The 25,862-nt window shown below is 39.8% G+C and overlaps 1 protein-coding gene across 2 annotated transcripts; it reads right to left on the bottom strand.

Moving 5' to 3' along the window:
* Positions 1 to 1,112: 1,112 nt before the first annotated feature.
* On the bottom strand, positions 1,113 to 25,239 carry pnpla7a (patatin-like phospholipase domain containing 7a). Of its 2 annotated transcripts, XM_051412565.1 has the most exons (36): positions 25,124 to 25,239; positions 24,624 to 24,675; positions 24,440 to 24,517; positions 23,970 to 24,057; positions 23,727 to 23,809; positions 23,270 to 23,370; positions 23,034 to 23,174; positions 22,793 to 22,952; positions 22,027 to 22,107; positions 21,350 to 21,478; positions 21,106 to 21,186; positions 20,432 to 20,561; positions 20,253 to 20,324; positions 19,944 to 20,020; positions 19,651 to 19,806; positions 19,389 to 19,466; positions 18,084 to 18,289; positions 17,163 to 17,294; positions 16,928 to 17,051; positions 15,648 to 15,761; positions 15,296 to 15,362; positions 15,030 to 15,179; positions 14,241 to 14,304; positions 13,833 to 14,001; positions 11,321 to 11,503; positions 11,052 to 11,170; positions 10,753 to 10,909; positions 9,218 to 9,334; positions 8,983 to 9,052; positions 8,578 to 8,694; positions 8,267 to 8,415; positions 7,971 to 8,123; positions 7,630 to 7,749; positions 5,936 to 6,020; positions 5,328 to 5,443; positions 1,113 to 4,428 (listed from the first exon to the last, which is right to left on the bottom strand). In XM_051412565.1, the coding sequence occupies exons 2-36, from the start codon at positions 24,672 to 24,674 to the stop codon at positions 4,291 to 4,293; spliced, it is 4,056 nt and encodes a 1,351-aa protein (XP_051268525.1). In that variant the 5' UTR covers position 24,675; positions 25,124 to 25,239; the 3' UTR covers positions 1,113 to 4,290. The 2 variants fall into 2 exon arrangements, with proteins under 2 accessions (XP_051268525.1, XP_051268526.1); XM_051412566.1 differs by lacking the exon at positions 5,328 to 5,443 and having other exon boundaries at positions 4,294 to 4,428.
* Positions 25,240 to 25,862: the final 623 nt, after the last annotated feature.

The raw sequence follows: 25,862 nt of genomic DNA, 5'->3' as shown, positions 1-25,862 counted from the left end.
TGACAACATTTGAGTTAATTAGAGACACACCTGTGGATGTATTTTAAGGCACACCTGAAACACACTGCTTCTTTGTGTAACATCATGGGAAAGTCAAAAGAAAGATGCCTGAAGGTGCCACGTTCATCTGTTCAAACAATTATACTCAAGTATAAACACCATGGGAATGTCCAGCCATCATACCGCTCAGGAAGGAGAGGGGTTCTGTGTCCCAGAGTTGAGCGTGCTTTGGTCCAAAATGTGCATATCAACCCAAGAACAAAAGCAAAAGACCTTGTGAAGATGCTGGCTGAAGCTGGAAAGAGTGTGTCATTATCCACAGTGACACGAGTAAGAAGCAGGAAGAAGCAGGAAGAAGCAGGAAGAAGCCATTACTCCCAAAAGAAACATAAAAAAGCCAGATTACAGTTTGCAAATGCACACAGGGACAAAGACCTTAATTTTTGGAGACATGTCCTGTGGTCTGACGAAACTAAAATCAAACTGTTTGGCCAAAATGACCATCGTTATGTTTGGAGGAAAAAGGGGGAAGCTTTCAAGCCTGAGAACACAATCCCAACTGTGAAATACAGGGTTGGCAACACCATGTTGTGGGGTTGTTTTGCTGCAGGAGGGACTGGTGCATTTCACAAAATAGATGGCATCATGAGGAAAGAACATTATGTGGAAATACTGAAGCAACATCTCAAGACATCAGCCAGGAAGTTAAAGCCTGGGCGTAAATGGGTCTTCCAAATGTCATCTCTGCTAATAAGTATCAAACTACAAATGGAGATTACAGAAACAATGAGTTGATTAATCAATTATTTGATCAACAGACAATGACTCAATGGCAATATTTGACAAATTGTTCATCTTTCAAGTCATTTATTGAGTTAAAGTTTCTGGTTCCAGCTTCTCAACTGTGAAAATGTGCTGCTTTGGACCGTTGGTCGGACAAAATAAGCAATTTGAAGACACCTTGAGCTCTGGGAACTTGAGTTTTTTTTTTTTTTCACATTTCATTTAAAATAAATTGCACATTAGTGAAGTTAACCTTACACAGTGACACTTCTTTTCTACAACAAACTAAAAAGTTAGATGGCAATTTGAAAAATGAAAGACACAAAGAATATACACAAACAGTGGTTTATTAGTAACAATTGATTATGAAAAAACAATATTTATCCAATAACATAAATATAGAGAAGTAACTGTTGTCATACAGTACAGGCTTATTGGTAAACTCAATTCACTGTTTTACTCTAACTATCAAAAATGCACATCAAATGAGGGCACTAGTGGTTGTTTTTTCATATCGGTCATCTAAGGCTTTGTTACATTAATTTTATGGCAAAGTTCCATCCATTACATAAGCATTTCATCCATTACCATGTCCCATTTAATAAAGTAGAAACATTCATTCTGCCAGACAACATCAATTCATTGTGCTCGGTTTTTGGAAACCACCCAAAGGAAAAGAGAAAAAAAAAAAAACCCAGTGCAAACACCATTAGCTCATTGGTAAACACAAAATGCTTTCCTATGTCCGCCTTGCTCACACATTCTGTGTCCAGACTCCACATAGTGTTTATCACAAGGTTTCTCCAACTGTCTACAATGTAAGGCTGCAGGGACTGTGGCACCAGTGTTATCTAAGATCCTAGCTTCGCACAGGGAGGCTCACAAGGTGCTATATCAAGAAGAAAGAAAATCGTCATAGTAAAACGTTGCATTGGTATTCTAATGACAAGAGTCTGACTGATAATTGGACGGATGATATTAGCTTATTGCAGGTATGTTGGTATTTTAACATCGGCCGATAAGTAACAACTTTATTGAAATTTTTTAATAATAATATAATAATAATAATAATAAATTTTTTATATATGAAAAATGCCCCCTCAGTACATATCGGTCACAATGCTTTAAAAAAACAAACAAATCTAAAGGATGTTTGTTATGCAGTATTATTAGGCCTCTGGTAATGCTGCGATTAGAGCTGAAGCAATTAGTCAAAACAGCAGAAAACTAATCACCAACTGCTTTGATAATCAGTTAATTGTTTAAGTCGTTCATCAAGCACATTTGATGGTGTGGTTCCAGCCTCTCAAATGGATTCGTTTATTTTCCTGGAATTACTTTATATTAAACTGAATATCTTTGGGCTTTGGACTGTTGGTCAGACAAAAAGTACAATTGTCACCTTGGGCTAGCAACACATTTCAAACTTTGAACACTTTTCAATACACACTTTTTATACACCAAAACATTAATCTGTTAATTAAAAAATGGAATCATGAAATGAATCGATAATGAAATTAATCGTTAGTGTTACAGCCCTAGTTGTGATTGAGATTAGTTTAACTATAGAAATTGTATAGTGTCATACAGAAAGGCATGTTAAACAAGGCTCTGTAAAAATGTATGTATTTGTCAGTTTAGTCGTGCATTGCATGTCTGGAATGATTCTCCAGCTGCTGTGACTTCTAGGCCTTAGGTTGTGCACATTCTTGGATTACATATGAAAATATATAATTGTTAACTTTGACTATAATGCACGTACGGTATACAACAGAAACCTGATCCTATTAATGGCAGGCTACAAGACCAGTTTTTTTGTGCTTGCAGTCCAGAAGAAAAATTAGATCCAAATAACAAGAGGGAAAAAAAAAAAAAACTTGTTTCGACAGGCCAAATAACTTGTGTTACAACATGTTCCTGTGAAGTACTGCCCTGCTGCTGCAAATAGCCCCTGTGCATCAACGTACTGGGACGAGCGGCGCTTCCGAGATCACCCGACAGACAGATCCACGCTGTCTGCTGCTCAGTCTGCGTGTGACAGATTCAAGCCAAAAAACAGATGGGGGTGGAGGCCGTCTCGTCAGCTGAGAGGGAGAGTAGTGCTTTGAAGTGGATTGCAATCATTACTTCCCTCCATGTCCCTGGCACACAGGGTACAACAAAACTGTGCTGACAGCCATGGCCACAGAGAGTGCTGCTTGTTTTGCTCTCTTTCTGGTTTTAAATTAGTCTTGTGTTAGTGAGGATCATTACATAGACTGAGTGTGCAAAACATTCGAGGGTAGGGTCTGATTTTAATACAACAATACATACTCTCATGCCCATGACCCACATGAATAATTGTTCGCTGTAATTAGCTCAGCTCAGCAACAAAAGGTGTATTTTTCTTTATTCTAGTTGTATCAAGCCATGTACATAGTTTAGGTCTTAAAACATCCGTGCCTGAGATTTCTGCCGCTTCAAATTATAGTGAGGTTAACTTTGTTTGTCTTGCTCACACCATTAAAAAAAGAACTGCATTAAAATAATTGAGCATATCGGTCATCAGAAAGAGTGTCACAGATATACAGGACAACCTCACGGTCAACTGTCTGCACTGTATCTACTTGAGTCCCAATGAAAACTGTCGACAGTGTGTGCCTGTTTATTATTTGGCTCTTAAAATAAAGTCAGGTCTACTTGTGACCCCTCATCAAAGGTTATGACATCACCGCAGAAAGGAGCTGTGAGCAGGTCAACCAGAGAGGCTTTGCCTTATTGGGCTGTTTTCATTTTAAGTATTTTGAAAAGAAAAGGACAGAAAAATAAACATTGTTTTGTGCAACTTTTTTTTTTTCCCCTCTCTCTTATCCCTTTAATCATCTTTGGATTGTTTCATGTAATCCTTTAATGCTGTGTGTGGCAGAAATCTCAGAGATGGGCATGTCAAAAACAAATCATATAACTATGTGTGTAGAGATAATAATTAAAAAAAAGGCTATTTTGTAATTTAGGTGAACTGACTCTTTAACTATCTCAAATCTGGTTGAAAGTCCTCAAATCTGTGTTTTAAGCGCAATCAACTTAGATTTATCATTTTCACCTGGGTTCATGTAAAAAATATTTCATGGAAATACTATCTCCTCACCTTCCCTACCTTCTATCTTCCACTGGATTGGTGTGATTCATGTAGAGAAACAGAAACTAATCTTGACGATCTCAATATGAGAAACGATTGGACTTACAGCTGCTCTTGTGTAATAGGAATGCATAGGATTTGCAACTTTGTAAATGTGTTGCAAGCTGCCTGTATTCCGTCTTTTTTTTTTTTTTTTTTCCTAAAGGGACCGTCCATTTGTAATGTCAGCCACACAGCTAAAGAGGCCAGGTTACAGAGGGCAAAATGGTAATCACAGTCATGCTGACAGTCTCAGGGGCAAACAGATTCATGTGGGACAGGCTGGAGGGTAAAGACAGGCAGGTTAAATTGTGATGACCTGTTTGGGGCAGAGTTCATTAGACCTGTCATCACTTAATGGACTGTTTGGACGGGTCTCCGTGGCTTGGCAGCATGTCCGTTGGGCAGTCGGAGATGTTGGGGGACTGAGGGTGGCTGCTGGTGAGTGAGGTAATATGGCTTGCTTGTCTTCCTTCCAGCTCTTCATCCTGAGAATCAGAAATACCGTTATTTATCGGTGAAGAGAAGAGGAGTTTTACATTTACAGGACAATTACATTTCATTAGAATAATATTCTACACATCCTATCAAATTATAACGCTACTATGAGGCTAATGTGATGCATGGCCCTGATTGGTAATTTCCTTTCATTTTGTTCACATCCTGTTTTTTTTTCCATAAAGCCCAAGTTTCGATGTATGTACTAACACAGCTTTACAGAGTCAGGCTGAGACATTAGCTCTATACCAATGTCACTTGACGTTTGTGCTCCCTTTTGACAACTGATCACAATACCTTAATTCAACATATACGAGACATTGTAACAACCACTGACATTTGTCTCAGTTTTGTGTTTTAGTCTTTAAAACCTAAATAGGAGACCCTTCACTTTACCTATAGCTTAGCAGGTTTTTTTTAACACTTCTAGACAGACAGTACAGTTATTCCAGTAGAACTGAACCCTTTATAGGCTGGAATATACAATAATTTCGGGAGTTTTTGGTCTGATTTGGAAAACATTCAGGGCTTAATCAAGTCCTAAGTACAGAAAATCCTATTATTTTTGACTCAAAGTCATAGCCCTACAACTTTCCAAGGCCCTGGCTTTTAACTAGAACTAAAACATTTCATTTTAGTTTAATTAGCTGACCCTTACAGTGTCATCCAATTAATTTTAGAATATATTTTATGAGATTATTGATCACTTTAAAGTATGAATTGGCCTGGCTCCAAGATGATAGTCTAAAAGTCATTACAATGTGGAGGAGTATACATTTACAGTTTGACACACTTGTTTTAGACAAGACTAAAATGCAAAAGCTGCTGAAGTGCTGCACTTAGTAGGAGAAACCCCATCATGTCCACCCTCATATCTAGTGGTTCGCACCGTGTCACCAGTCTCCTCCCCTTCAGTGTGCTCTCCATAGCGATTGTATAGCTCCATGTCAGATAGAGCGCTCTCCAATGCCTCCTCTTCATAGTCAGTGTGGTAGTCTGACTCCTCTAAACGAGGGAAGGGGAGAGCAGAGGACAGGAAGGAAAGAAGCACATTGTGGGTGAATAAGTGGAATATGCGGTGCACAGAAGAGGTGACAAATGAAAGTGGGTGTGCAGGTGAATGAGTCAGAAAAGGAAGAATGTGCAACATTGTGAAAAGAAAAACAGGGCAGTTAGACGAGTGATGGATGACAAATAGGTTATAAATAGAAGAGAAAGACTGAGAAGGATGGTGATGTCTGAGAGAAACATTGGTTGTTGTATTAGGTTGCACTTAAAAATATAATTTTTATATGTTGCTTATTTCTATTTCATTGCAAATACTGATGGGAAGTAAGACCTTTGCAAATTGTCCAAACCTGCATGTGTACAGTATAACACATCATTGCTAAAATGTATTCTGCAGGAAAATAAAGAGTGAGCACAGGAAAACATGCCTTATCCCTGACACTGTGTGTACACATGTGAGAGTGTTGGAGCGTGTGTCAGTAGTTTTACCATCCACCAGAGGAGGTTTGACGGGCTCAATGCGGGATACAATTTCTGCCAGGTCAGTGAAGGAGGCATTGGGACACGTTACCACCTGAAAGACACACACACACCACACACCACACACACACACACACACACACACACACACACCACACACACACACACCACACACACACACCACACACACCACACACAGTAAACTGCTGCAGCAGAAAAAGAGACACAAAATCTATCCAGATAACATTTACAGAGAAACACATTATAAAACATTAAAGGAAACCAGGGAAAGCTAGGATGCATCTTGTCTAAACTGGATTGGGTTTACGAACTTTAACTTTTACTGTTTGTTTTGGTTCTTCAGTGTAATATGCTGGTGCTGTTACATTTAACCATTTAATGATTCCTGAGTACTGCATTTTTCTTGCAAACGCTGTTTATTCTGGATCTTAACTTCTTCGTCATTTTCCTGATTTTGTTTTAGCTTTGTCCACACAAGCTTTTGAAACCTTTTGTTTTAAGATCTCTGACACCACATTTTCTCTTTCCCTGTTTTGCATTTTGTGCAACTGAACATATTATGTGGACTCCATCACAGGAAGAGATGCATTATTTCCCCTGAGAGTTGCACCCTACTGTAGCACCTCAAAATAGAAAGGCACTCATTAACGGTCTATGTGGGATGGCTATTGTTTTAAAGATTTATTTTTAAGACTTAAAGATTACAGTTTCAAATCTGCAACCGTGACTGTAGCTCCATCTTTCTATCCACAATTGCTCATTTGGTTCATTTGCTAGTTTGTTGCTTTGGGGCTGTAACAGCTTTTTTCAATATCAACCCTGCTATTTTCCCTTTCATCCTTCCTAATGTTGTTGCTCAAGTTGGGAGTAAATATCTCATCTTTCTTCATCATTCCCTCTCCTCCCTTGTTTCGTCAGGTCCTTTGTCTTTTTTTGACCTTGCCGGGGGACAACTGGGGTTCCGTAAATCTGTTTCTCTGTACTTTAGGCGCAGTCTGATGCATAGTTGTAATGTTATTGCTTTAACAGCAGTGTCGCCCAAGGCTTACAAACAATGACAATGAGGACATACTGTAGAAACAACAACAAGAGAAAATCAATCAATATGGTAAAGCAATGTCGTTGATTAAAAATACATGGACTGCAAATGAGATGTCAGATACTGACCAATCCCAAGAGGATGTGAATTAATGATCATTTTACACCTCAGACACATTTTCCTGAAAAATTCTGTTTTACGGCTATATTGACTGTAGTGGATTAATACTAGCTATATTGTGCTCATTATGTGTATATGGTTTCTTTACATTGGATATAGTAATGTAGGGTGTTGTTGATGATTTGTGAGATTCAATATAGGGCTACTTATTGATAGTGTATTGAAAGTTCAATATGATTGAAGATCGTTTATAGTGAAATTTGTTGCATAGAAATGTGTTACAATTCAATGCTAGATTTATCAGTGTCGATTTAAGTGTTTGTTTTTACTCCTAAGGAATTTAAAAAATTGAATAACAGGACGGCATGTGTTTGTGAGGTAATTTTTTACCACACAGTTTGGTAGCAAAACCTAGATGATCAAAACAAAATGTGATTATGTGCAGTGCACTTAACTCTCCTTACTCGCCTTCTTGTCATATTTTCTACAGCATTCCCACATTTTTCCCTCCCTCCATTCTTACATTGTTCTTGCTTTGGGTGTTGTGGAAGTCCTCCTGGTGTCTGTCTTTCAACATTTTCTCCACCACTCCACTGCGACCCCACACGTCAAAAACAGTCTTTCCGTGCTGGTATCCCACCTCCTGCATTACAAACACATAGATCAATATAATTTTCTCTACGGATGGGGAAAATCATTAAATGTAAAGTATACATTTATTTAAAATACCTTTATCATATCAGAATTTGTGTGATATTTGTTAGTGAAATACATTTTTTTATATTAACTCATTAAGACAAAGAGATAAACAGCTGAAAAGAAAACAATATCAGAATCTCAGGACATCACATTTATCAAACTTACAGCAATTTCATCAAACTTGCCAAACTCCAGAGTCCGGTATCTGTCGATTGGAGGTCTGATGTACTCACAGTAGTCACTGTTCTTCACAGACTCCAGCTGCCTGACACAGCATACATAGGCCAGTCGAGTTTGAATCTCTGCCATGTTCAACACCTAAGACCCGACAGTGCAGAAAAGAACATATGCATCACTGAAAAACACCTGCAAAAATATCCTCATTGTTATTCATAGGACTCATTTACTTTTACGCATCCTCGCACAGTCTGCTGTGTCTTTATTTTTAATCAATCCATTACCTTTACTTTCTCCGCTAGGGGGTTGAAGCGTTTCCATAGCAGCCACCAGCCTGAGAGGGAGTCGCCATAATTAGTGAGGTTGGTTTCATCCCGGCTGCCCACGTCAATAGCTATCACCACTTTGGCCCCCATGGAGCGCGCCACATCAGCTGGGAGAAGAGGAAGAAACATAGACAAAGGTGGGGCAGGAGAAGAAAGCTTGGTGAAATAATCCCACAGAGATGGTAAAATTGCAAAAAAAATAACACAATTAAGGCACCGGGATAAAGAATGCCAGACTACTAAAACTGATAACAGTGACTGTAGTCAACCTGGCAGGTTGTTGATGTAGCCTCCGTCCATCAGCAGGTGTCCATCTTTGGGGTCACAGAGAGGAGGCAGATACCCAGATAGAGACATGCTGGCTCGGACATACCGCCACAAAGAACCTAAAACAAAAACAGGCAACCCTTTTTAGTTTTATGCCTATTAAGCACTACGTATTTAATTACAAGCAACCAACCTGAACCAACAGAAATTTAAACTCATCAGTGAGACTGATAAAAAGGGTCAGTTCACCAGTCAGGACAACGGTGGCAGAAATCTATCTGCATGGCTAGAGATCACTTTAGGTAAGAAAACTTTCTTCTTCTTTTTTTGTCATTTGGGTGAACTGACTCTTTAAAACAACAAGAACAAAGGATTCTTTCAGATAAAGTTAATAAAAAGAAACCTACCATCAGTGTGTACTCTCATGGCCGAGGCAGTGATGTCAGTAGTGATATTGAAATATGGTATCCAAAGGTCCTGCATATACAAAAGGTTACATCGAAACAGATACATTTACTTATCCTGCACCACCAACAGACATTTCTGGATGTTTATATGCTAAAACTAATCAATTTCCATGTATGTGCTCTCTTCCAGTAGTCCCCATTTCACTTAGGAGTTTGTTAAACTCATCTCACTCACTTCAATCTGCTTGCTCTTGAAGACATTGCTGATGCTGGAGTTGAAGGCAGCCCCGGAGAACATGGAGGTGACAGGGTACGTCAAATCCAGAACCTTTTTGAACACTGAAGTCATTTCCTACAGGGGAAGAAACAGAAAGAAAGATTAAAAGGATGTTGCATTTCTGTAGGGGAAAGAAGCAGTTTCCTGTGTTACAAAGCAGAATTAATCACTCAAAATTAAAGTTTTATCTTGTTTCTCCTTCCTCCTGGTCGTGTCCACATTCTTTTCTTAGTAATTTGAAAAATTCACTCCTCATAAAAAAAACAACATTTGAACAGAGCAAACTGTCCTATTCTGACTCTTTGGACAAGGACAAACATTTTATTACAAAAGTGGTTCTTTTAATTGGATATGAAGAAGCAGCAACCCAGCCGGCTGCTTCTTGATGGTTTCAAAACCAAGGACCGAGCCAGGAGAGGAGGCGCCGGACACACAAGGTGTTTTTCATTAGGCCAACGTATGCTTCCTGGCCTCTCTTCTCCCAGGACCTGGAAATCGTTTTCCCACTGCCATCACGAAGGATCTGACAACTGCTTAAATGCACCTCGAGGAGAGAGGAGGAGCTTAGATCATATCCTATGCAGAAGTCTTTTATCAAGAGGCGGGTCGTGATGTAAAAATACCTCCACATGTGGCACACAAGTGCTATTTGTATGTTTGGCATGATTGACTACCTAAAATACAATAGCCTGTCCTAAACAAAATGCAATTCTTAACGTTTATTCCTATAGCCATGTACAGGGATCTATAAATATTCAGGTAATATAATAGAACACACTTACATGGTGAGATGCAAAGTGTGGTGGCATCACACAAAGTAGCAATTTTTTATTTTACAATATAATCATGTATCATATCTAACAATATAACAATGTACATATCTAGATGATTACAGCAAGGTTTTAGAATAGTTTTTAAATAACTACATTCGTACCAGGCGGTCTGACAGGTGATACAGCTGCACCATGTCATTAGTAACTGACAACGCTTAAGACTAATGCTACGGCAGCTTCAGCTCCTCCGTCCCTGATTCTCTTCCTTGCATTTCTCTCTCATGCCCTTGCCGGTAGGAGCTGAGACGCGAGGAAAGGAAGCGAGGAGACACGTTAACATAATGAACAGCACCCACTGTGGGAAAACGAATCGTACCACATGCTCTGCCTGCAGACCCCGGCACGGAGCAGGTGTCTCAAATTAGCCGTCATGGATGATCACGGTATTAAAGACATACGGATGAATTTCATTATTATCATCATTACAACAATCAGCACAGAGTGGTGAAAAGTAGAATAAAAGCCTGAACTTCATTCAAATTCCAAAAAGTGCAGTTAGAAAGAGTCTCCTTTAGAAGGACAGACTCGCAAGCAGAAAATTGAAACCTTCTGATAAGTGGGATAAAATTCAAAAACCCTATTTGATAGATTTGAGATTAAAATATTGACTAATACTAATATTTATCTTTATTACAACACTAATGTTATTTTGACTCTCACCATTGCCCATTCTTTGGCCCTCATCCTCATGCGGCTGTAGCTACGGTCCTCAGCATAAAGTGCCCCCATCAGGGAACCGATAGAGGTGCCACCAATGAGGTCCACTGGAATGCCGGACTCACAGATGGCTCGCATTACCCCCACCTGGGAACAGCCCCTGTACACAAGGATGGAGAAATTTTACTTTTTAACCACAAATACTATGTTCTTTTTCTAAATATATATAAAAGTTGATGTCCTTGATTATAGTACACTTTGCCATGAACATAAGAGGAAGACAGTGAGTGAGGCGGCGTTACCTAGCCCCTCCTCCCCCTAGGATAATGGCAATAGCATTGCCCGTGAGGACTCGAGCCAGGCGGGAGAAGTCTGAGTGGCGGTCTGCTGGCTTCTCAAAAACACGTTGATACAACTCCAACTGGGGGGGAAAAAAGTGGAAATGAGTGTGATAAAAGTAGAAAGAATTAGTGAGATGATGCAGAAAAGGCACAAAGGAACGTGCTTTGATATCCAGATGAGAAACGAGAGAGAAAGAGAGAGAGAGAAAAAAAAAAAACAACAGTCCTACCAGCTTGGGCAGGCTCCTCTTGGAGAAGACCCTTCGGGGACAGGAGAGGTGGAGGTGTCGGGAGATCCAGCTTCGCATGTTGAGCCAGTCCACGGTTCCTTTGGGCGGGGGGCCGTCTTCTCTGTGCAACAGCACCAGCTGCTTCTGGGCACGCACTGCACTTCCTTCCAACATACGCTCCAGCTAGAGGACATAGAGCACAGATGTTTTAGAACATTTCATTCTTCCCTTTTTCTTCTATGTGCTTACACAGAGGTTTGAATGCTAGCCCAGAAAAACACTGCAAACTCGTGACTACTAGTGAGCACAATACCAGCACGTGTGCAGATACAGTGTGTGATGATTGATTTTTTCGGGGTCAAATCAATGATCAGGAGGACTCTTTATTTTGAAATATACCATTATATGTGAAAAGATTGACTGTAATTAATCATTATATTAGCAAATTTTGGGTAGCAGGTTGAGCAATAAGAGCAGAATAGGAAGGTTATCTAAGAAATAAATGTTTTATTTTCACATTATATTCCTCCTGGCTGAGGCAGGTTTATTATATGACACTCCTGAATTAGCAGTCTTAAAAAAACCCTAAAAAGTCTGAGAGGAAGGTCAGATCTGCCACCTAGTGAACAGGCCCTCTGTTTAGTGTGCGTGCAAGGTGAGAGGGTGTTTGTGTGCGTGTGTGCCCTGAAAGATGAAATCAACCCAGAGCTATGACTCATTCTGAGCCTGAGCAAATATCGATCCATTTCTCCCACCATCTCCTGTTAAACGGGGATACATTCCTTACTTTTCTCTGTGCCCATTTTCCCCTTTGAAGCCAATTACCTTTCCTTCATCAGCTGGACGAACACCTCCTTTCTTTCCAACCCCTCCCCTCTTTTCACAACATCCATCCACCTTTTGCTCATTTCTGCCATATGCCCAAGGGTCAAATACAAACCTTTCACAGCCTGTGTGACCATTAAGTTGGTAAAACCACTGCGTATGACCATGATTCAGGAGCATAATGATCAGCACGGAGCGTAATGTCAAATCACACACTACCGAGATCTTTGCCTGGTGACACATTTGCAGACCGAACAAGACCTCTGTTAATAATAAGAACTGGTGTGACGATTTCTCAGGAGAGAAAATCCTACCAGTTCAATCTGGTCAGATGTAACACAGACCAATAACCCATGATGTGTTTATTTGCCTCCAGCCTTACAAGAGGTTCAGATTTTCAGTTCCAGACAACAAAACCCATCTAGTGCTGTGAAGGTTAGTCGACAAAGACATTTATCAACAACATTGTTTAAGAGTAGTAAAAGGATAAGTCTAGCGTTGTTCTTACAGTCAAGAAATCCCACATTAAGACAAAAACTAACTAATGAATTGATCCTACTGACAATAATTATTATTATTATGTGTATCCAAAGACTGATAGGAGTTTATTTTTCTGTGCAAAAATTACAAACACATCAATGAGCCACACTGTTGCTCTGGGTGACATGGTCCTTCACCTTCAGGAACATGGGCACTGCAGTTTATTTTGAATTAACCCTGAGTATTTACTACACCATCCTGCTGCCGTAAATACTCTATACTAGCTCACCAAATCTGCCACTGTAAATAGTCCCAAACAAATACAATAATTACTTCTGTTTGAGTAACATTGGCTTTAACACTACATTCCCCAACTGTTTTAGGGAAGGAAATTAAATTAAAGGATCTGAAATCCACACAGGTGTCTGCCTGATTAGACCTCTAGTCAGGTAGTCTGGGTGAAGCTATGCTGGGAATTACATGATGATGTCCTGCCCTGCCCTAATTGGTACGTGAGGAGGTGAAGATGATGTCAGTCAAGCACTGTTTGTACTAATAAATGTAATAAAGCAGTGACAATCTGAGACCTTTTTGACAAGAATTGATCGTTATTGGGTGAAAAAACGTCTCCCATCGTTAATCAACTTGTCAAGTAATTAATGACTAAATTGCTGCAGTTGTGAACGGCCTAGGGTGTACAGATGTTTTAAAAGTAAAAACAATTCTTTCGCTGGTTTTAAAGTAATTTGAGGTGAAGAGCCAACGACAAACTGAGGAATTCAGAAAGTATTGAGAATCAGACTACTGCATTGTTGGTTTTTGGTCTTTTCATGCGATTTATTGATCACAAAAAACAGAGGTGAGGGGTCACTTGTATAGAAAAATGACCTAAATCTGCTTTAAAGGAGGTTTATAGTGAGTGTCACCTCATTGCTTAGCTGTACAGCTCTTAACTTCACTGTTCTAATACCCTCTCACCGCTCTCACAGTGTCATTTTCAGCCTCAGCAAGCAGCTATTTTCAGAGAAAAAGCTCTAAAAACCCACTGTACACTAGCTGCTCAGCAACAAACAGCCGACAGACAAAGTTGGTGACTATCTGGTGAACATAGTGGAGCATTTGGGAGCTACAGTTGGTAGAGTAAAAGTAAAAGTTGGCCCCTTCACCATTTTATTCAGGTTTCATAGAACAAACAAATAATTCTCACCTCCCCAACGGCAGGGTCCTGCTCTCCTAGTCCCACGATAATAATGCAGTCAGCCTGGCGGATGCACCGCTGTGTCCATGGGGTCAGTGTGTAGTCCGTCTGGTAAAGAACTATGCGATGGATGTCTTCCTGCTGGCCCAGCCAGCTGGACAGACGGTACTCGTGGACACTGAAGAGGAAAGGAGTCCATTAATGACGGGCGGCATTGCCTAGCTGGCAGCACACAGCAGATCCATTTTTCTTGCTGTGCCAAGAAAGCATACTTGAACTGAATTTAATGAGTGAGTCAGAAAGAAAAAATGAAATGGACCAACCAGTGGTATGACAAAGGGAAAGATTAGGCGACGGAAGGTTTAAGACAATCATTTTACTTAGCGGTGCAAATTTTGACTCTGTCACAAAACATACCTGTCTAGTGCTGCAGCTCCAAGTCGCTGTTTGATAACATCACTGGTCAGCAGAAGAGTGGGGCCTGTGTGTGAAACTTCACAGTTAATATGTCTGGTTGAAGAACTTGAGCAGACAAGACAGGTGACATATGACATATCTTAAGGTGCTGCTACTTCTATCTGCAGTTTTAAGAAAAAAAATTATAGTTTCTTAAAAATGAATACAAACTCAGTAAGTACTCTCGATGTAACTTCCTTGATTGCTCTAGGGAGACCTTTAATCAGATCAGATCTTTTTAAGTCAAACATGCACCACTTTGGTGCTATTGGTGAAGCGCTTTTAATCAAAATATTACAATAAAACAAATCTAAAAACACACATAAGCCTGGTCTCTCGCCCCTCTTACTGTCACTCCCTAAAGCCTTAAATGCTCTTGTTGTAATGAAAACCTAATTCCTTTATTCAATATGAATTCACTCTGGTTATCTTATTTGACCCAAAGCACACACAGAGCAGAAGAAAGGAGCAGTCCTGAGAACACCGTCCCCGATTAACGACTGGAGTAAACAGGACATCTAAAATGAATCTACAAGCAAAGAGCCAGAGCAGTCAAGTTATAGCAAGGAGTACCTAATACAAGACAATCAGACACGTCACACGCCAGTTTGTGTCCATGCCTGTTATAGCTGTAAGGTGACCAGATGTTTATAAAGACCAACCAGGATCAAAGCTCTGACGTATGTGTGGAGGTAAACAGTGAAACCTACGCGAGGTACATTTGAGCTCCTGATTATTTTTTTCCCTTACCTATTGCAATGAGTGCATGCTGCAGCTCCAGCGTAAAGGCAGTGAGAGGTACCTCTTCCGATACAGGTAGGACTGTCACAGTGGAGAGGTTGGAGGCTGGGTTTCCCACATCCCACTTACTGCCAGGTGTATGGAGGGCCAAACTACGAGCTGGGGACATACAATACATATTAGTAAACCTTCACTTAAACAGTAAGTTGAGAGAAACACCAACACCAGTGGGAGAACCCTTCCCAGCAGGGAGATGCACCTATAGACGCACACACCTGTCAGAGGACCGTTGACCTGCTGGAGGATCTTCTGTCCTAGTAGGTGGATCAACCTGGTGACAACCTGAGAGGCGCAAACATTTTTAAAAAGTGACTTTGTGTTACTCATCAGACCGATACCGTGTACATAGCAATGCTTCATCTGTATTAAAATGTTAAGAAAAGTAAAAAAGAAATACTTTTTGGAACCTTTACCCATATTATTGTCCAGTTGATCAATTATTCAAATGCTCATTGTCAGGGGCTAGGTTCAATCAACTCTTTTATAAAGCTGACCTTTTGGAAATCACTACACGCATATGCTCCGTCTACAAAAAATGAATTGTGTTGAGACATCAGTTCACCGAACCTGTGGGAACTTCCTCTTGATGGAGCTGAGAGCTCCCTCTGGTAGCTTGGCCAGCTCAGAGTCTCGTACAGCGTGCACTGTGGTGGCTCTGTTCTGATGGGTCAGGGCCTCCACCTGCAGGGACACATCACAAAAAATGGTTCATAAAAAGTAAAAAGAAGCCCCAGTCATTCCTGAACATTACAACACATAACATAATGTACTACCAAATAAATCTTCACTTTGAGATACAGATACTTTACAGAAAAATGTATGTCATTAAAGTGACTGGTGAGCACTGTATTGTTACTTCCATGTATTTCAGAGTTAACTTAAATTTGTATTATTTTTTTTTAAATGAAAAAGAGCTATAAATAAGATCTCATCATCCAGAGTTGACGTCAACACAGCCGCGCTAAATATGTCTCTGAATGTTAGCCATAACAATCTTATCCCCACCCTCACAGACTCTGCAACGACAGTTTCCCTCCTCCAGGTAACAGTAACCATAGCATCCATCAACCCAGGTATTATTAGAAGCATCGTGGCAGAGAACAGCCTCACCACCAGCCAATGGGGAAGTGGGTGAAGTGTAACAAAGTGACTTTGCTTTATATACTTTATCAAAATGAAAAGTCAGAAAACAGTCCTGGCATTAGTTTATTTTTCAACGTTAACCCACGAGGGACAACACCGGGAAACATACGTTAACAAGTGTTGTGTTCTTGGTAAATGTACTGATATGCTGGAAAGTTTAACAGATACTGAATATACATTTCTTGTGTGTTTGGAGCCTGAGAAAAAGGTAAAGTCAAATTTGAAACAAAGGTTTCATTTATGGGTTAGATTTAATGGGGAGTTGGGAGTAGATATAAAGATAATACAGATTCCAATGATATATTGATTATCTCTATTTAAATTCAATTTCAGCTGGCTGTTTTGTTACTTTTTCCCCCTTAAGATTCATAAGATGAAGTTAGTTGAGTTTTTATTGACTGGCAGTAATAGTAGTCTCATGGTTATGCATACTGGCAGCCCCTGTTTTAACTGTGCATACTGACAATGAATATGCTATGATTGTGATGTTTAACTTCTGTTAATAACAAACTCTTTTCCTCATGCATATTTAAATCAACCAATTTGTGATAGACTTTGGAGAAAAATTGTTTATCCTGATATACAGTCATTAATATTTATGAGCATATTAATGAGTGAAACAAATCTTAACATGGTGCACACATTCATAGTTTTTCATCTACTATCCACCATCTGTCATCCCCCCTCGCCATCATGGTCCTTACCACTCCAATCAGGTCGCCGCGTCCGTACTCTCCTATCAGCTCCTTCTTGCCATCCTCCTTCATGATTACAGAACGCAGTCGACCACTCAGCACTATGAAAGTACTGTCTGATTTCTCTCCCTGCCTGAAAATATACAGATAACTTCCATTTACTGCAAATATGCAGTAAGCTTATAGAATCTATTTTTAATAATCACATTTTTCCAAGATATATAAAAGGTGATTAGCAGAATACCTGTAAACAGCCCTGCCAGCTTCCACGGCCATCCAGTCGAGAGCAAAGTCTATCTGTCGGACAAAAGACGACATCCTCCTCACCACAGTGTGAGCCACATTCAGCACGACCTTTGGCTCCACACGCATTATCCTAAAATAGACAGGAATAGACATAAATAACAGAAATAGAACGTAAAAGAAAACTAACAAATTATTCTCATTGCTCAACATTTGTTTGTTGAGTGACAGTATGTTGGGGTTTTTTTTGTCTACACTGCCCTACAAATCCGAAACTCATAAACTACATATTCTGCCAAAAATGTGTCATATATTCATAAAATTTCCTACTATAGAAATGTGTAATTTTATAGGAAAAAAACAGCATGTAAAATTTACAAGAACGGGAAAACATAATAAAATCAAACCGCAGTGAGCAGTAGATACTTAAGGCTAGCTAAACCCAATTTTGAGCCCCTGAAGAGGGAATAAAAGTAAACTAAAAAAGTTAACTAGCCTAGCTTAGCAGAGTAGCCTCTGACTCTCGTTGAATTCACTTGATTTCATGTAGTTGGACAACCTTTAAAATCACACTCTTTTATTTATTATCTCCTTATTACAATGAACAACAAAGCTGAAGACGACACATTTTGTTTTCCTAGGACCCTTTATGGTCCAAACAGTCTACAGTTTATTTTAATGCTTTTTAGATTTTATGTATGGTCTGTGACAGTTATAAATAATCAGCATAAAGAGGCATAAAATGAAGGGTTTACAACTTGTATATTTAATATAATTAATATTAATTAATTATTTTATATAAGAGCCTTCAAACCTCGCTGCATCTTTAGTTATTGCTCTCTGGCCTTTGGAAGGCAGTATAGAATAGACTTCATATCTTGAGTGCATATTTCTGCATGAAAGGGTGTGTCGTGTGACTAACTCATAGAAGTGGGTTTTGGAAATGGAGAGGAAGCTGCAGTCTCGCTGGGCTCGAACTGTGAATATGAGGGGCTCTCCGGTCAAGACGGCAAGTTGACCGACAAGCTCTCCAGGGTGTGTCACAAACAGACGTGTCTCCTCTTCACGGTCAATCATCCGCTGGTAAACATGGAGGAGGCCAGAAATCACGAACTGGATGCTCACCTCCTAAAAAAACCAAGAGGAGGGAGAGGAGACTAGAGCACAGATTTTACAGTCTGAAGGTAAATGTCAACATTCAGGTGTGCTATGGGACACAAAGTTAATTATCACAGCATTAGTTCATCATTGATATGTTATGACTTTTAACAAACAATATGGTAAAAATTTTAAATCTTGTTTATCTTGAGTTAAAAAAAAAAAAATGTTGTGGTATTTAATGTGGCATAAATTCTTCTCATTTAGATATGAGAACCGTGAGCTTCATCATCTTGATATCAATACCGATACTTTTATCAATGTAAAATTATATGGAGAGACAATAAATGATCATTTGAGCATGTAAGTTGAGACAAAAATAATTGTATTTAAAAATGTAACGGTTTGCAAATGACACAAAGTCTTGCAAGACATTACAAGTCATCAGAAAATGAGCGGACCAAACTGCCTTATACTTGAAAAGAAAAGATTAAAATCTTATTTGATTTTTTTGTGTAGGCCTTTGTCCTTTGTGAGTGGCTGAGGGTCACATTTGTTGCAGACAAATTAAGCATAAAAAAGGTAAATGGACTGTACTTATATTGTCCCTTTCTAGTCTTCCAACCACCCAAAGTCCTTTATACTACATGCCACATTCACCCATTGACACACATTTGTACAGTGATGGCAAAGGCCATCACAAACTCATTCATATTCATACACCATTGCACAGAATCTCGAGCAATCTAGAGTACAGTATCTAGCTCAAGGACACTTCAACATGAAGCGGGAGGAGCCAGGGATTGAACCGCCAACCTTCTGATTAGTGGATGACCTGCTCTACCTCAAAAAGGTTGAGGTCAGGCATTTGAACAAGTAGTACTGTGCTGAAATACCATAAATAAAAGCAGTAAAAATGTTCTTGTTGATGCAAGTAAACAAGTTTAGCACATAAAAGACCCAAGCTTCTACCAGTGAACCTGGTCATGAACATTCGTCCCTGCAATGTCTCTACACTGCTACAGGGGTGACATAAAGGACAAGAGCGAAAATGGAAAAAGCCCTCCATTAAATCTTCAGTGTCATGAAACAGAAAAGACGCTGTAACTGCTTTGTAAGCTGTTCTAACCTGGTCTCCCTGTCGAGCCACCACAGAACCAGCCTTGACTTGATGGAGGGTCACTCTGCCTTCGAGTAGAGTGGGGTCCTACAGCAGAAAAAGAAAATGTTTGACCAAAATATATTCAGAATAATATAATAGCGTCTTTTCTGATACTCTCCCAATGTATAAGGCCTACCACCGTAATATATCCAAAAACATGGATCCGAATTTTTACATGAAACGTGTATATTTATGAACCCCTAAAATATTTATACGAGCTGATGTTCACCTGCAGCTGGATGATTCCAAGCAGGTCCTTCTTAGCAGCCTGGAAGATTGTGCTGCTCTTACTGAGGTAGATGGCATCAGAGTGCCCCCCGCTGTCTGTGTAGTGAAACACTTCAGACGGTGTGTGCTGCATAGTCACACTCTTCTTCAGACTGGACTACAAACACAGGCATAAGAGAGAGACTAATGAGGAAGAGCAATATAAGCATAGCAGTATAGGATGCAGTGGATGCTGGGATATGGTGTCCCATCTAGACAACTCAAATTCTGATTCAGTGTAAAGGAGAGACTTACTTTGTGAGTAACGGGACTGGATGGAGCCTCATCTATCGTGACTCGAGCTCGTTCACAAGCCATGTTCAGGTCATTACCTGTAAATCAGGACAAAGGAGAAGGAATATGAGCTTAAGTATTATGTGTGTGTGTGTGTGTGTGTGTGTGTGTGTGTGTGTGTGTGTGTGTGTGTGTGTGTGTGTGTGTGTGTGTGTGTGTGTGTGTGTGTGTGTGTGTGTCCTTGCTTTCAGATCAGTGACTGCGATAAGTCTGTGCAGGAAATTAATACCGACATATGCCATTTGGTGATCGCTTATGTCCAAGACCTACCTGCACAGTCGGTGGGCATCGAGATGGATCGCTGCTTCCTGTAGCTGCTTGAAGGGCTATCCTTCGCACCATCTGTTTATTGTAAAGTGAATTGTCAGCACTGGTTCAGTCTTAACACAACACAGAGCAACATTTTAAATGTGCGTGTGTTTAGAATAATGTGTGTGCGATAGCGTGACCTGTCTCAGTGGGACTCTCCGTGGGCCCAGCGGGTAACTCGTCCTGGAAATGCAAACGGCGAGTCGTCTTCGCAGAATTCGTCTCTGCCATCACACTGTTTATATTGGACAAGGGCACCACCTGACTCTCCTGTCAATAAGGCAACAAAACAGATCCGGTAACAGTCCACATTTCAGTCAGTCACGACTACAGCAACATTTTGAGTAACTATTCAGTAATTTACATTATATAATCATAATGGATTTGAAAAGAAAAAAGATATCCAGTGTGGGACACTATATTTTTACTAAGCCTTTACAAATTGGCAAAATGAATTACCTTTCACATATTTCCACCAAAAAAAGACAAAATCAAGGAGTATTTTTGATTATTGTAAAGTCAAAGGCAAAAAAGGGTTAAAGGTTACTGCCCTGCCCACCCTTTCTGTGGAGGGGTATAATCACTCTTATTCATTTTCACTGAGCTTTATGAAGGACCGAGTTATGATACTGTGCTTAATGTTGTGTGAAATTAGCTTGCATGTGTGAGACGGAGTGTGTGTATGTGTCTTTCTGTGCTTGTTTGTGTACAAACTCATAACCAGTGGTGCTTAGGTATTCAATGAGGGCCACTCTGTGTGACTGTGTGTGTGTATACAGACAAATATGTGTGCACTAATTAATTCCCCTCCTACCGGATTGAAGAGCTCAGTTGTTAGACCCAGATAGTTATGTAATGCCAGGAAGGTGACTCTTTGGAGGCGCACCATGATTATCTGCAACACACACAAAATTATACACCGAGGTAAATAGAGCAGAACATATAACACAACACATTGTAGTTACACCCAAATTAGATCAAAATGATTACATTTTATTTTATAATGATGGCCCCGGTACACGACATACCATGCATTTACTGTTAAGACAGTCTGTTACCTGAATGACGCGAACCAGCGTCTCTGGGTATTTCTTAAACACAGACTCAAAGGCCGATGCAGGTAAACGCAAGATGGTGGAGCGAGTTGCAGCCCGTGCCAATACCGTCTTGTATGGCGCTGGGTAACCCTGGCAAAGTCAGGACAAAGCAGTTTAGAAAAGGGAAGAATTAAGTAAAGACAAAGGTGGCCGTCACTAATACTCATATACATCTTTGACTTCACTGTTGATAGCCACCTAATTAGAAGTGTCCATGGAATAATCAATTGGACTAAGAGCCTTTTTACCTCTCAGTTTTATTATATGAACTTGTACTTGGTGCTTATTGCATTTTAAAACCTGTTAACTGTAAAAATAAACTTTCATGTTTGGATTAGTGATAACTTTCTATGTTTTTGTTTTTTTTCTATTTTGCTGAATTGTCAGAGTTTTAACTAGATGGACAAAACAGGATAGGAAATGGAAACAAAACAGAGCACAAAATACCTATATTAATTACTTGGCACACCAAGATAATAGGTATACAAATTGAGCTGGACAGGAAGTCAAGAATTGACTCTAAACCATGGGTAAAAAAATATAAATGGAGAGGAGAAAGAGAACTGAGACAAAAAGGAAAAAAGAGGAGGCAGAGAAGTTAGTCTGATGTGCAGACGGAGGAGATATAAGGAGCTCACAGTGATAATGTCCAGAATACTAAGCAGGCTGTGGACGCTGTCACCTGGGTGCACGTCCTTCACCACTGGTTCTGTACCATCCTAAAAAAACAGGAAACAGGAAATTAAGAAATTACCACCAACACAGTCTTAATTCAAACTTAACTGTAAAGAAACATAAAGTAAAGTAACTAAACTATGCATTGGGATGGCAGTCATAAGCCAGCAGCAGACAACAATACACATTTAAATACAGGTGTATATACAGAACCATCAGTTTTATTCTACTCCTTGTGTTGGTAAATAGCAGACTCCATCTAGATTAATGTGGCATACTGCATCTCTCCCTCTTTTTTCCATGAGCTATGCACATGCGCATTGTAAAGTAGAGGACAATGAAACAGTCATTACATCGAGTAAAGTGTGCATATGCCCTTGCTTCACACTTCATTAAGATGAAATTTCACAAGCGTTAATGATCAGAGGCACCATTACCGATAACCTGTCCCAGTTTTGTATAATGTATCAAAAACAGCACTGGGATTCATGTTTGTTACAGTTATTAAACACATCTCAGTCTTACTGACTTACTTTTCCAGAACAAAAACAAGAGACTTGTAGATACAATTTTAAAGCTTCTCTATTTGAGATGTTTTTTTATATTAACAATTGATCAAATGGCTGCGTGTAATATGATAGGTGAGTAACTAATAAAATGTTAAAGGGCACAAAACCACTATATGAAAAAATTAAGTTTCTCTGAAAAACAAACATGCTATCTACATACATTCTCCTGGATGCAGAGCTCAAGTCGTCCATCCTGGACCACGTAGATGCTATCGTCATCATCTCCAGGCCTGAACAGACCTTCACCCTCCTGCAGCTCGATAAACACCATGTGTCGGCACAGCTCTAGGAACAGAGGCTTCTCAAAGTGACCCAAGACCCTACAATAATAAGTAGCAGAACATAATGAAACAAAAGGAAGGAACAATGGGAGAGGCAAAATCTGTTGGACATTTGTCTACCTGACATTCTTCAGCATGTAGAGGACCTCAGAGGGCAGGTTTGAGCTCTGCACATCAAACTCTGTTAGGTCAGCCTCCAGCAGGGAGGGAGGAGGTTCCTTGGGCTGCAGGGTGGGAGGATCTTTACGGATTCTCAGGATTCTGTTGACGGGCACAAAAATAAGGCCGAAGAATTGTTTTCAAGGTTTCACTTGCACACAGACAAACATAATTTAAAGAGTATTAATGGAGCATACTTGCGAGCTATGCTTAGAACTTTGGTTCTTTTGCGAATGCGCTGCGGTTGCTTTGATACTGAGGTAGAGTTGGGGGGAGGAATCGCGGACAGCGTCTGGACCTAAGAAAACAAACACATTCAAGATTTTTAAGTTTGTTGTTGTTTACTGCAAAGACACAAATACATTTTGTGTGAATACTCAGGTGTAGACCTAATTAACAGAAACAGGTGGAGGACCTGCATTCACTACTAAGCTGTGTGCAAGCGTGCAAGTAATTTTCTGCCTAACTATATCAGAGTGCATTACAATGACTGGAGCCTTAGTGGTTATATGGACAGGGAAATGTAGAAATTAGAATGTTACACAGCATAATCTTTTTTGCCTATTTACCTCATTTATAGTACTGAGATGAATCTACCTGGCTGTAAATGTTTGTGTACAAGTGTGAAACAGAAATGAAAATAATAGAAAAAACCTTTCGCATTATCTTCCTTCCATAGAAGAGCACTTTATCTCGTTTTCTGAAGCGGTAGTGAGGTACACCGGGCTGGTGTTCACCTTGTCATAGAATCCAAAAACAAGATGCATATAAAGCCATGTTAAGACCACATTCTGAAGAAAATTAAAAACAAAACCTTATCATTAGAGCTACACAAAAAAATAATAAATTTGTGTTACAGCATTAGAATAAGTATAAAGTTCAGGAAGGGTGACTCACGAGCAAGCTTGAATCTCCTATAAAGAAAGAGCACCACAATCCCAATAAGTGAGACGGCGACTGCAGCTCCAATAAGCACACCTGTGAGCTAGAAGACAGACAAGAACAGTGCGACAAAAGTATGGTCACATAAAGGCTCTGCAGTGTAGTTGTCCACAGCATTGGGCAGTATGGCTGCCGGTTCAGAAACATCATCCTTCAAAGTCCAAAGCTGTGCACCAGTTAAATACCACATGCTGATTTTAAGCAGGTTTTGAGTATGTAAGTTAGTGTGTTCAGACTGGAAAAGAGACCAAATAAAGTCATAGTATGGGGCCAATATATTGGATTACTTTCATCGGTATCAATTGGTACAAAAAGTAAATTATCACAACCTGCCCAAAACCACATAATCTGGCAGCACTGTGTGCAGGGCAATGCTTTCCCTGCTTATTAAAAGCATTGGCTGTCAATTAATTGTTACTTCATACCATGGTGGTCTGCATCCTCTCCTCCAAAAACTGTTGCACTCGTGCTCCAAATTCATTCTTGCTGTTCACCAGAACCTCCTAAAAAAACACAAGTTAGATGAGCAGAGTTTCTCACCAACAGCTTTCCACTTCCACCGCTATGCATCTGTTTCACACGTCTGAAAAAAGAAATAGTGGCGCTTACTAAACTGCTCCAATTGCACAAGTCTCCATCATTCCCTCCTTCGCACGCCATCCTGTAAGACAAAGAGTGCTAATAAATACTACGCCTGCAAACCAGCTGCTGAGGCTTGGGTGGAACCGCACAGGAACAGTAGCAGTGTGTATGTGAGGAGCTTTAATAGCATGGAGGGGTCGCAGGTTGTTGGAAAAAGGGGAAACTATCAAAAGAGGAACGTGGATTTGTGATTGATCAGCATGTTTCGCCTTTTACCCTCATCCTCTGGCTTCGTGTTAACAAGTAAACGACGAGCTAGTGTAATAAACCAGCAACAAAGTGACTGACGGATGATTTAAAGTGATTGATCAATACAGTCTCAGCGTTAGCTATAGCTTGATGCTAGCTAAAACAACACTAGCTAGCAGCTGGCTGACTAACGTTAGCTGTCTTTTGCCAGTAATTAAAGATCGCACATCAACCTCACATCTTAAGCACTGTGAGAAAACAGAAAAGATTAGTCTTACTTTTCGGCGATTTGTGCTGCTTCAAGCCGGTAACATCGCAAAAACAGTCGGTGCAGCAAAGTTAGCAGGCAGCTAACAAAGTTTTCTGTACGCTGTCACTTACTTAGCCCCGCCCACTTTTCTACGTAAACCAATCGAGTTTTTTTTATGTCTGCTGTTGCCATGGTACCGTTTTAAAGCATTTGTCCAATCAGGAACCGGCTAGGTACTTCCAGTCTTCCTGTTTACAGCAGTAAAGGAAAGCATCTCCTAACAAATAGGTCTGCAGTGTTTGCACAACAGTTTCAGGAAAGGAGTCAGACTTTATGTCAGTAGCGCAGTATATGGACTATAATTATTGTTATAAACTAATCTTATACGAAAGCTACAGTGGCTGATGAGTACAATTACTCAAAACTGTGGGTTCAAAATGCCGATGTGCTTTTATTTTAGTGGATTATTTCAAATATATGCTACTTTATATATCTACTCTAATTATATACTGTTCATCCTCTTCTCCGCTACATTTCAAAAGAAAATATTGTACTTTTTCACTCCACTACAGTTATTTGACAGCTGTAACTTTACTAGTTATTTGTAGATTAAGATATTAAAACCTATGATGCATTGTTATACATATATATACATAAAGTAAACTTAACACTACCTTTACAAGTTACAGCATTTAAATGCTTCTTATATATTAATGCACTAGTGATGATAATCAAATGAATGTATAATAATAAAGGGTATATAAGAT

This window comes from Dicentrarchus labrax, unplaced genomic scaffold (assembly GCF_905237075.1).
Source record: "Dicentrarchus labrax unplaced genomic scaffold, dlabrax2021, whole genome shotgun sequence".
Classification (NCBI taxonomy): Eukaryota; Metazoa; Chordata; class Actinopteri; family Moronidae; genus Dicentrarchus; species Dicentrarchus labrax.
Note: the sequence above shows the minus strand (reverse complement) of the source record. Positions and strands in the feature narration are given on the sequence as shown.

Excerpts from the sequence above, each read along its gene's own strand:
- pnpla7a (XM_051412565.1), bottom strand. The coding sequence starts at position 24,674 with ATGGCGTGCGAAGGAGGGAATGATGGAGACTTGTGCAATTGGAGCAGT. Across the intron at positions 20,325-20,431 it reads GGAGAGTCCCACTGAGACAG|ATGGTGCGAAGGATAGCCCT; the intron begins GTCACGCTATCG and ends TACAATAAACAG. Across the intron at positions 15,363-15,647 it reads TCAAGAGGAAGTTCCCACAG|GTTGTCACCAGGTTGATCCA; the intron begins GTTCGGTGAACT and ends TGCGCCTCTCAG.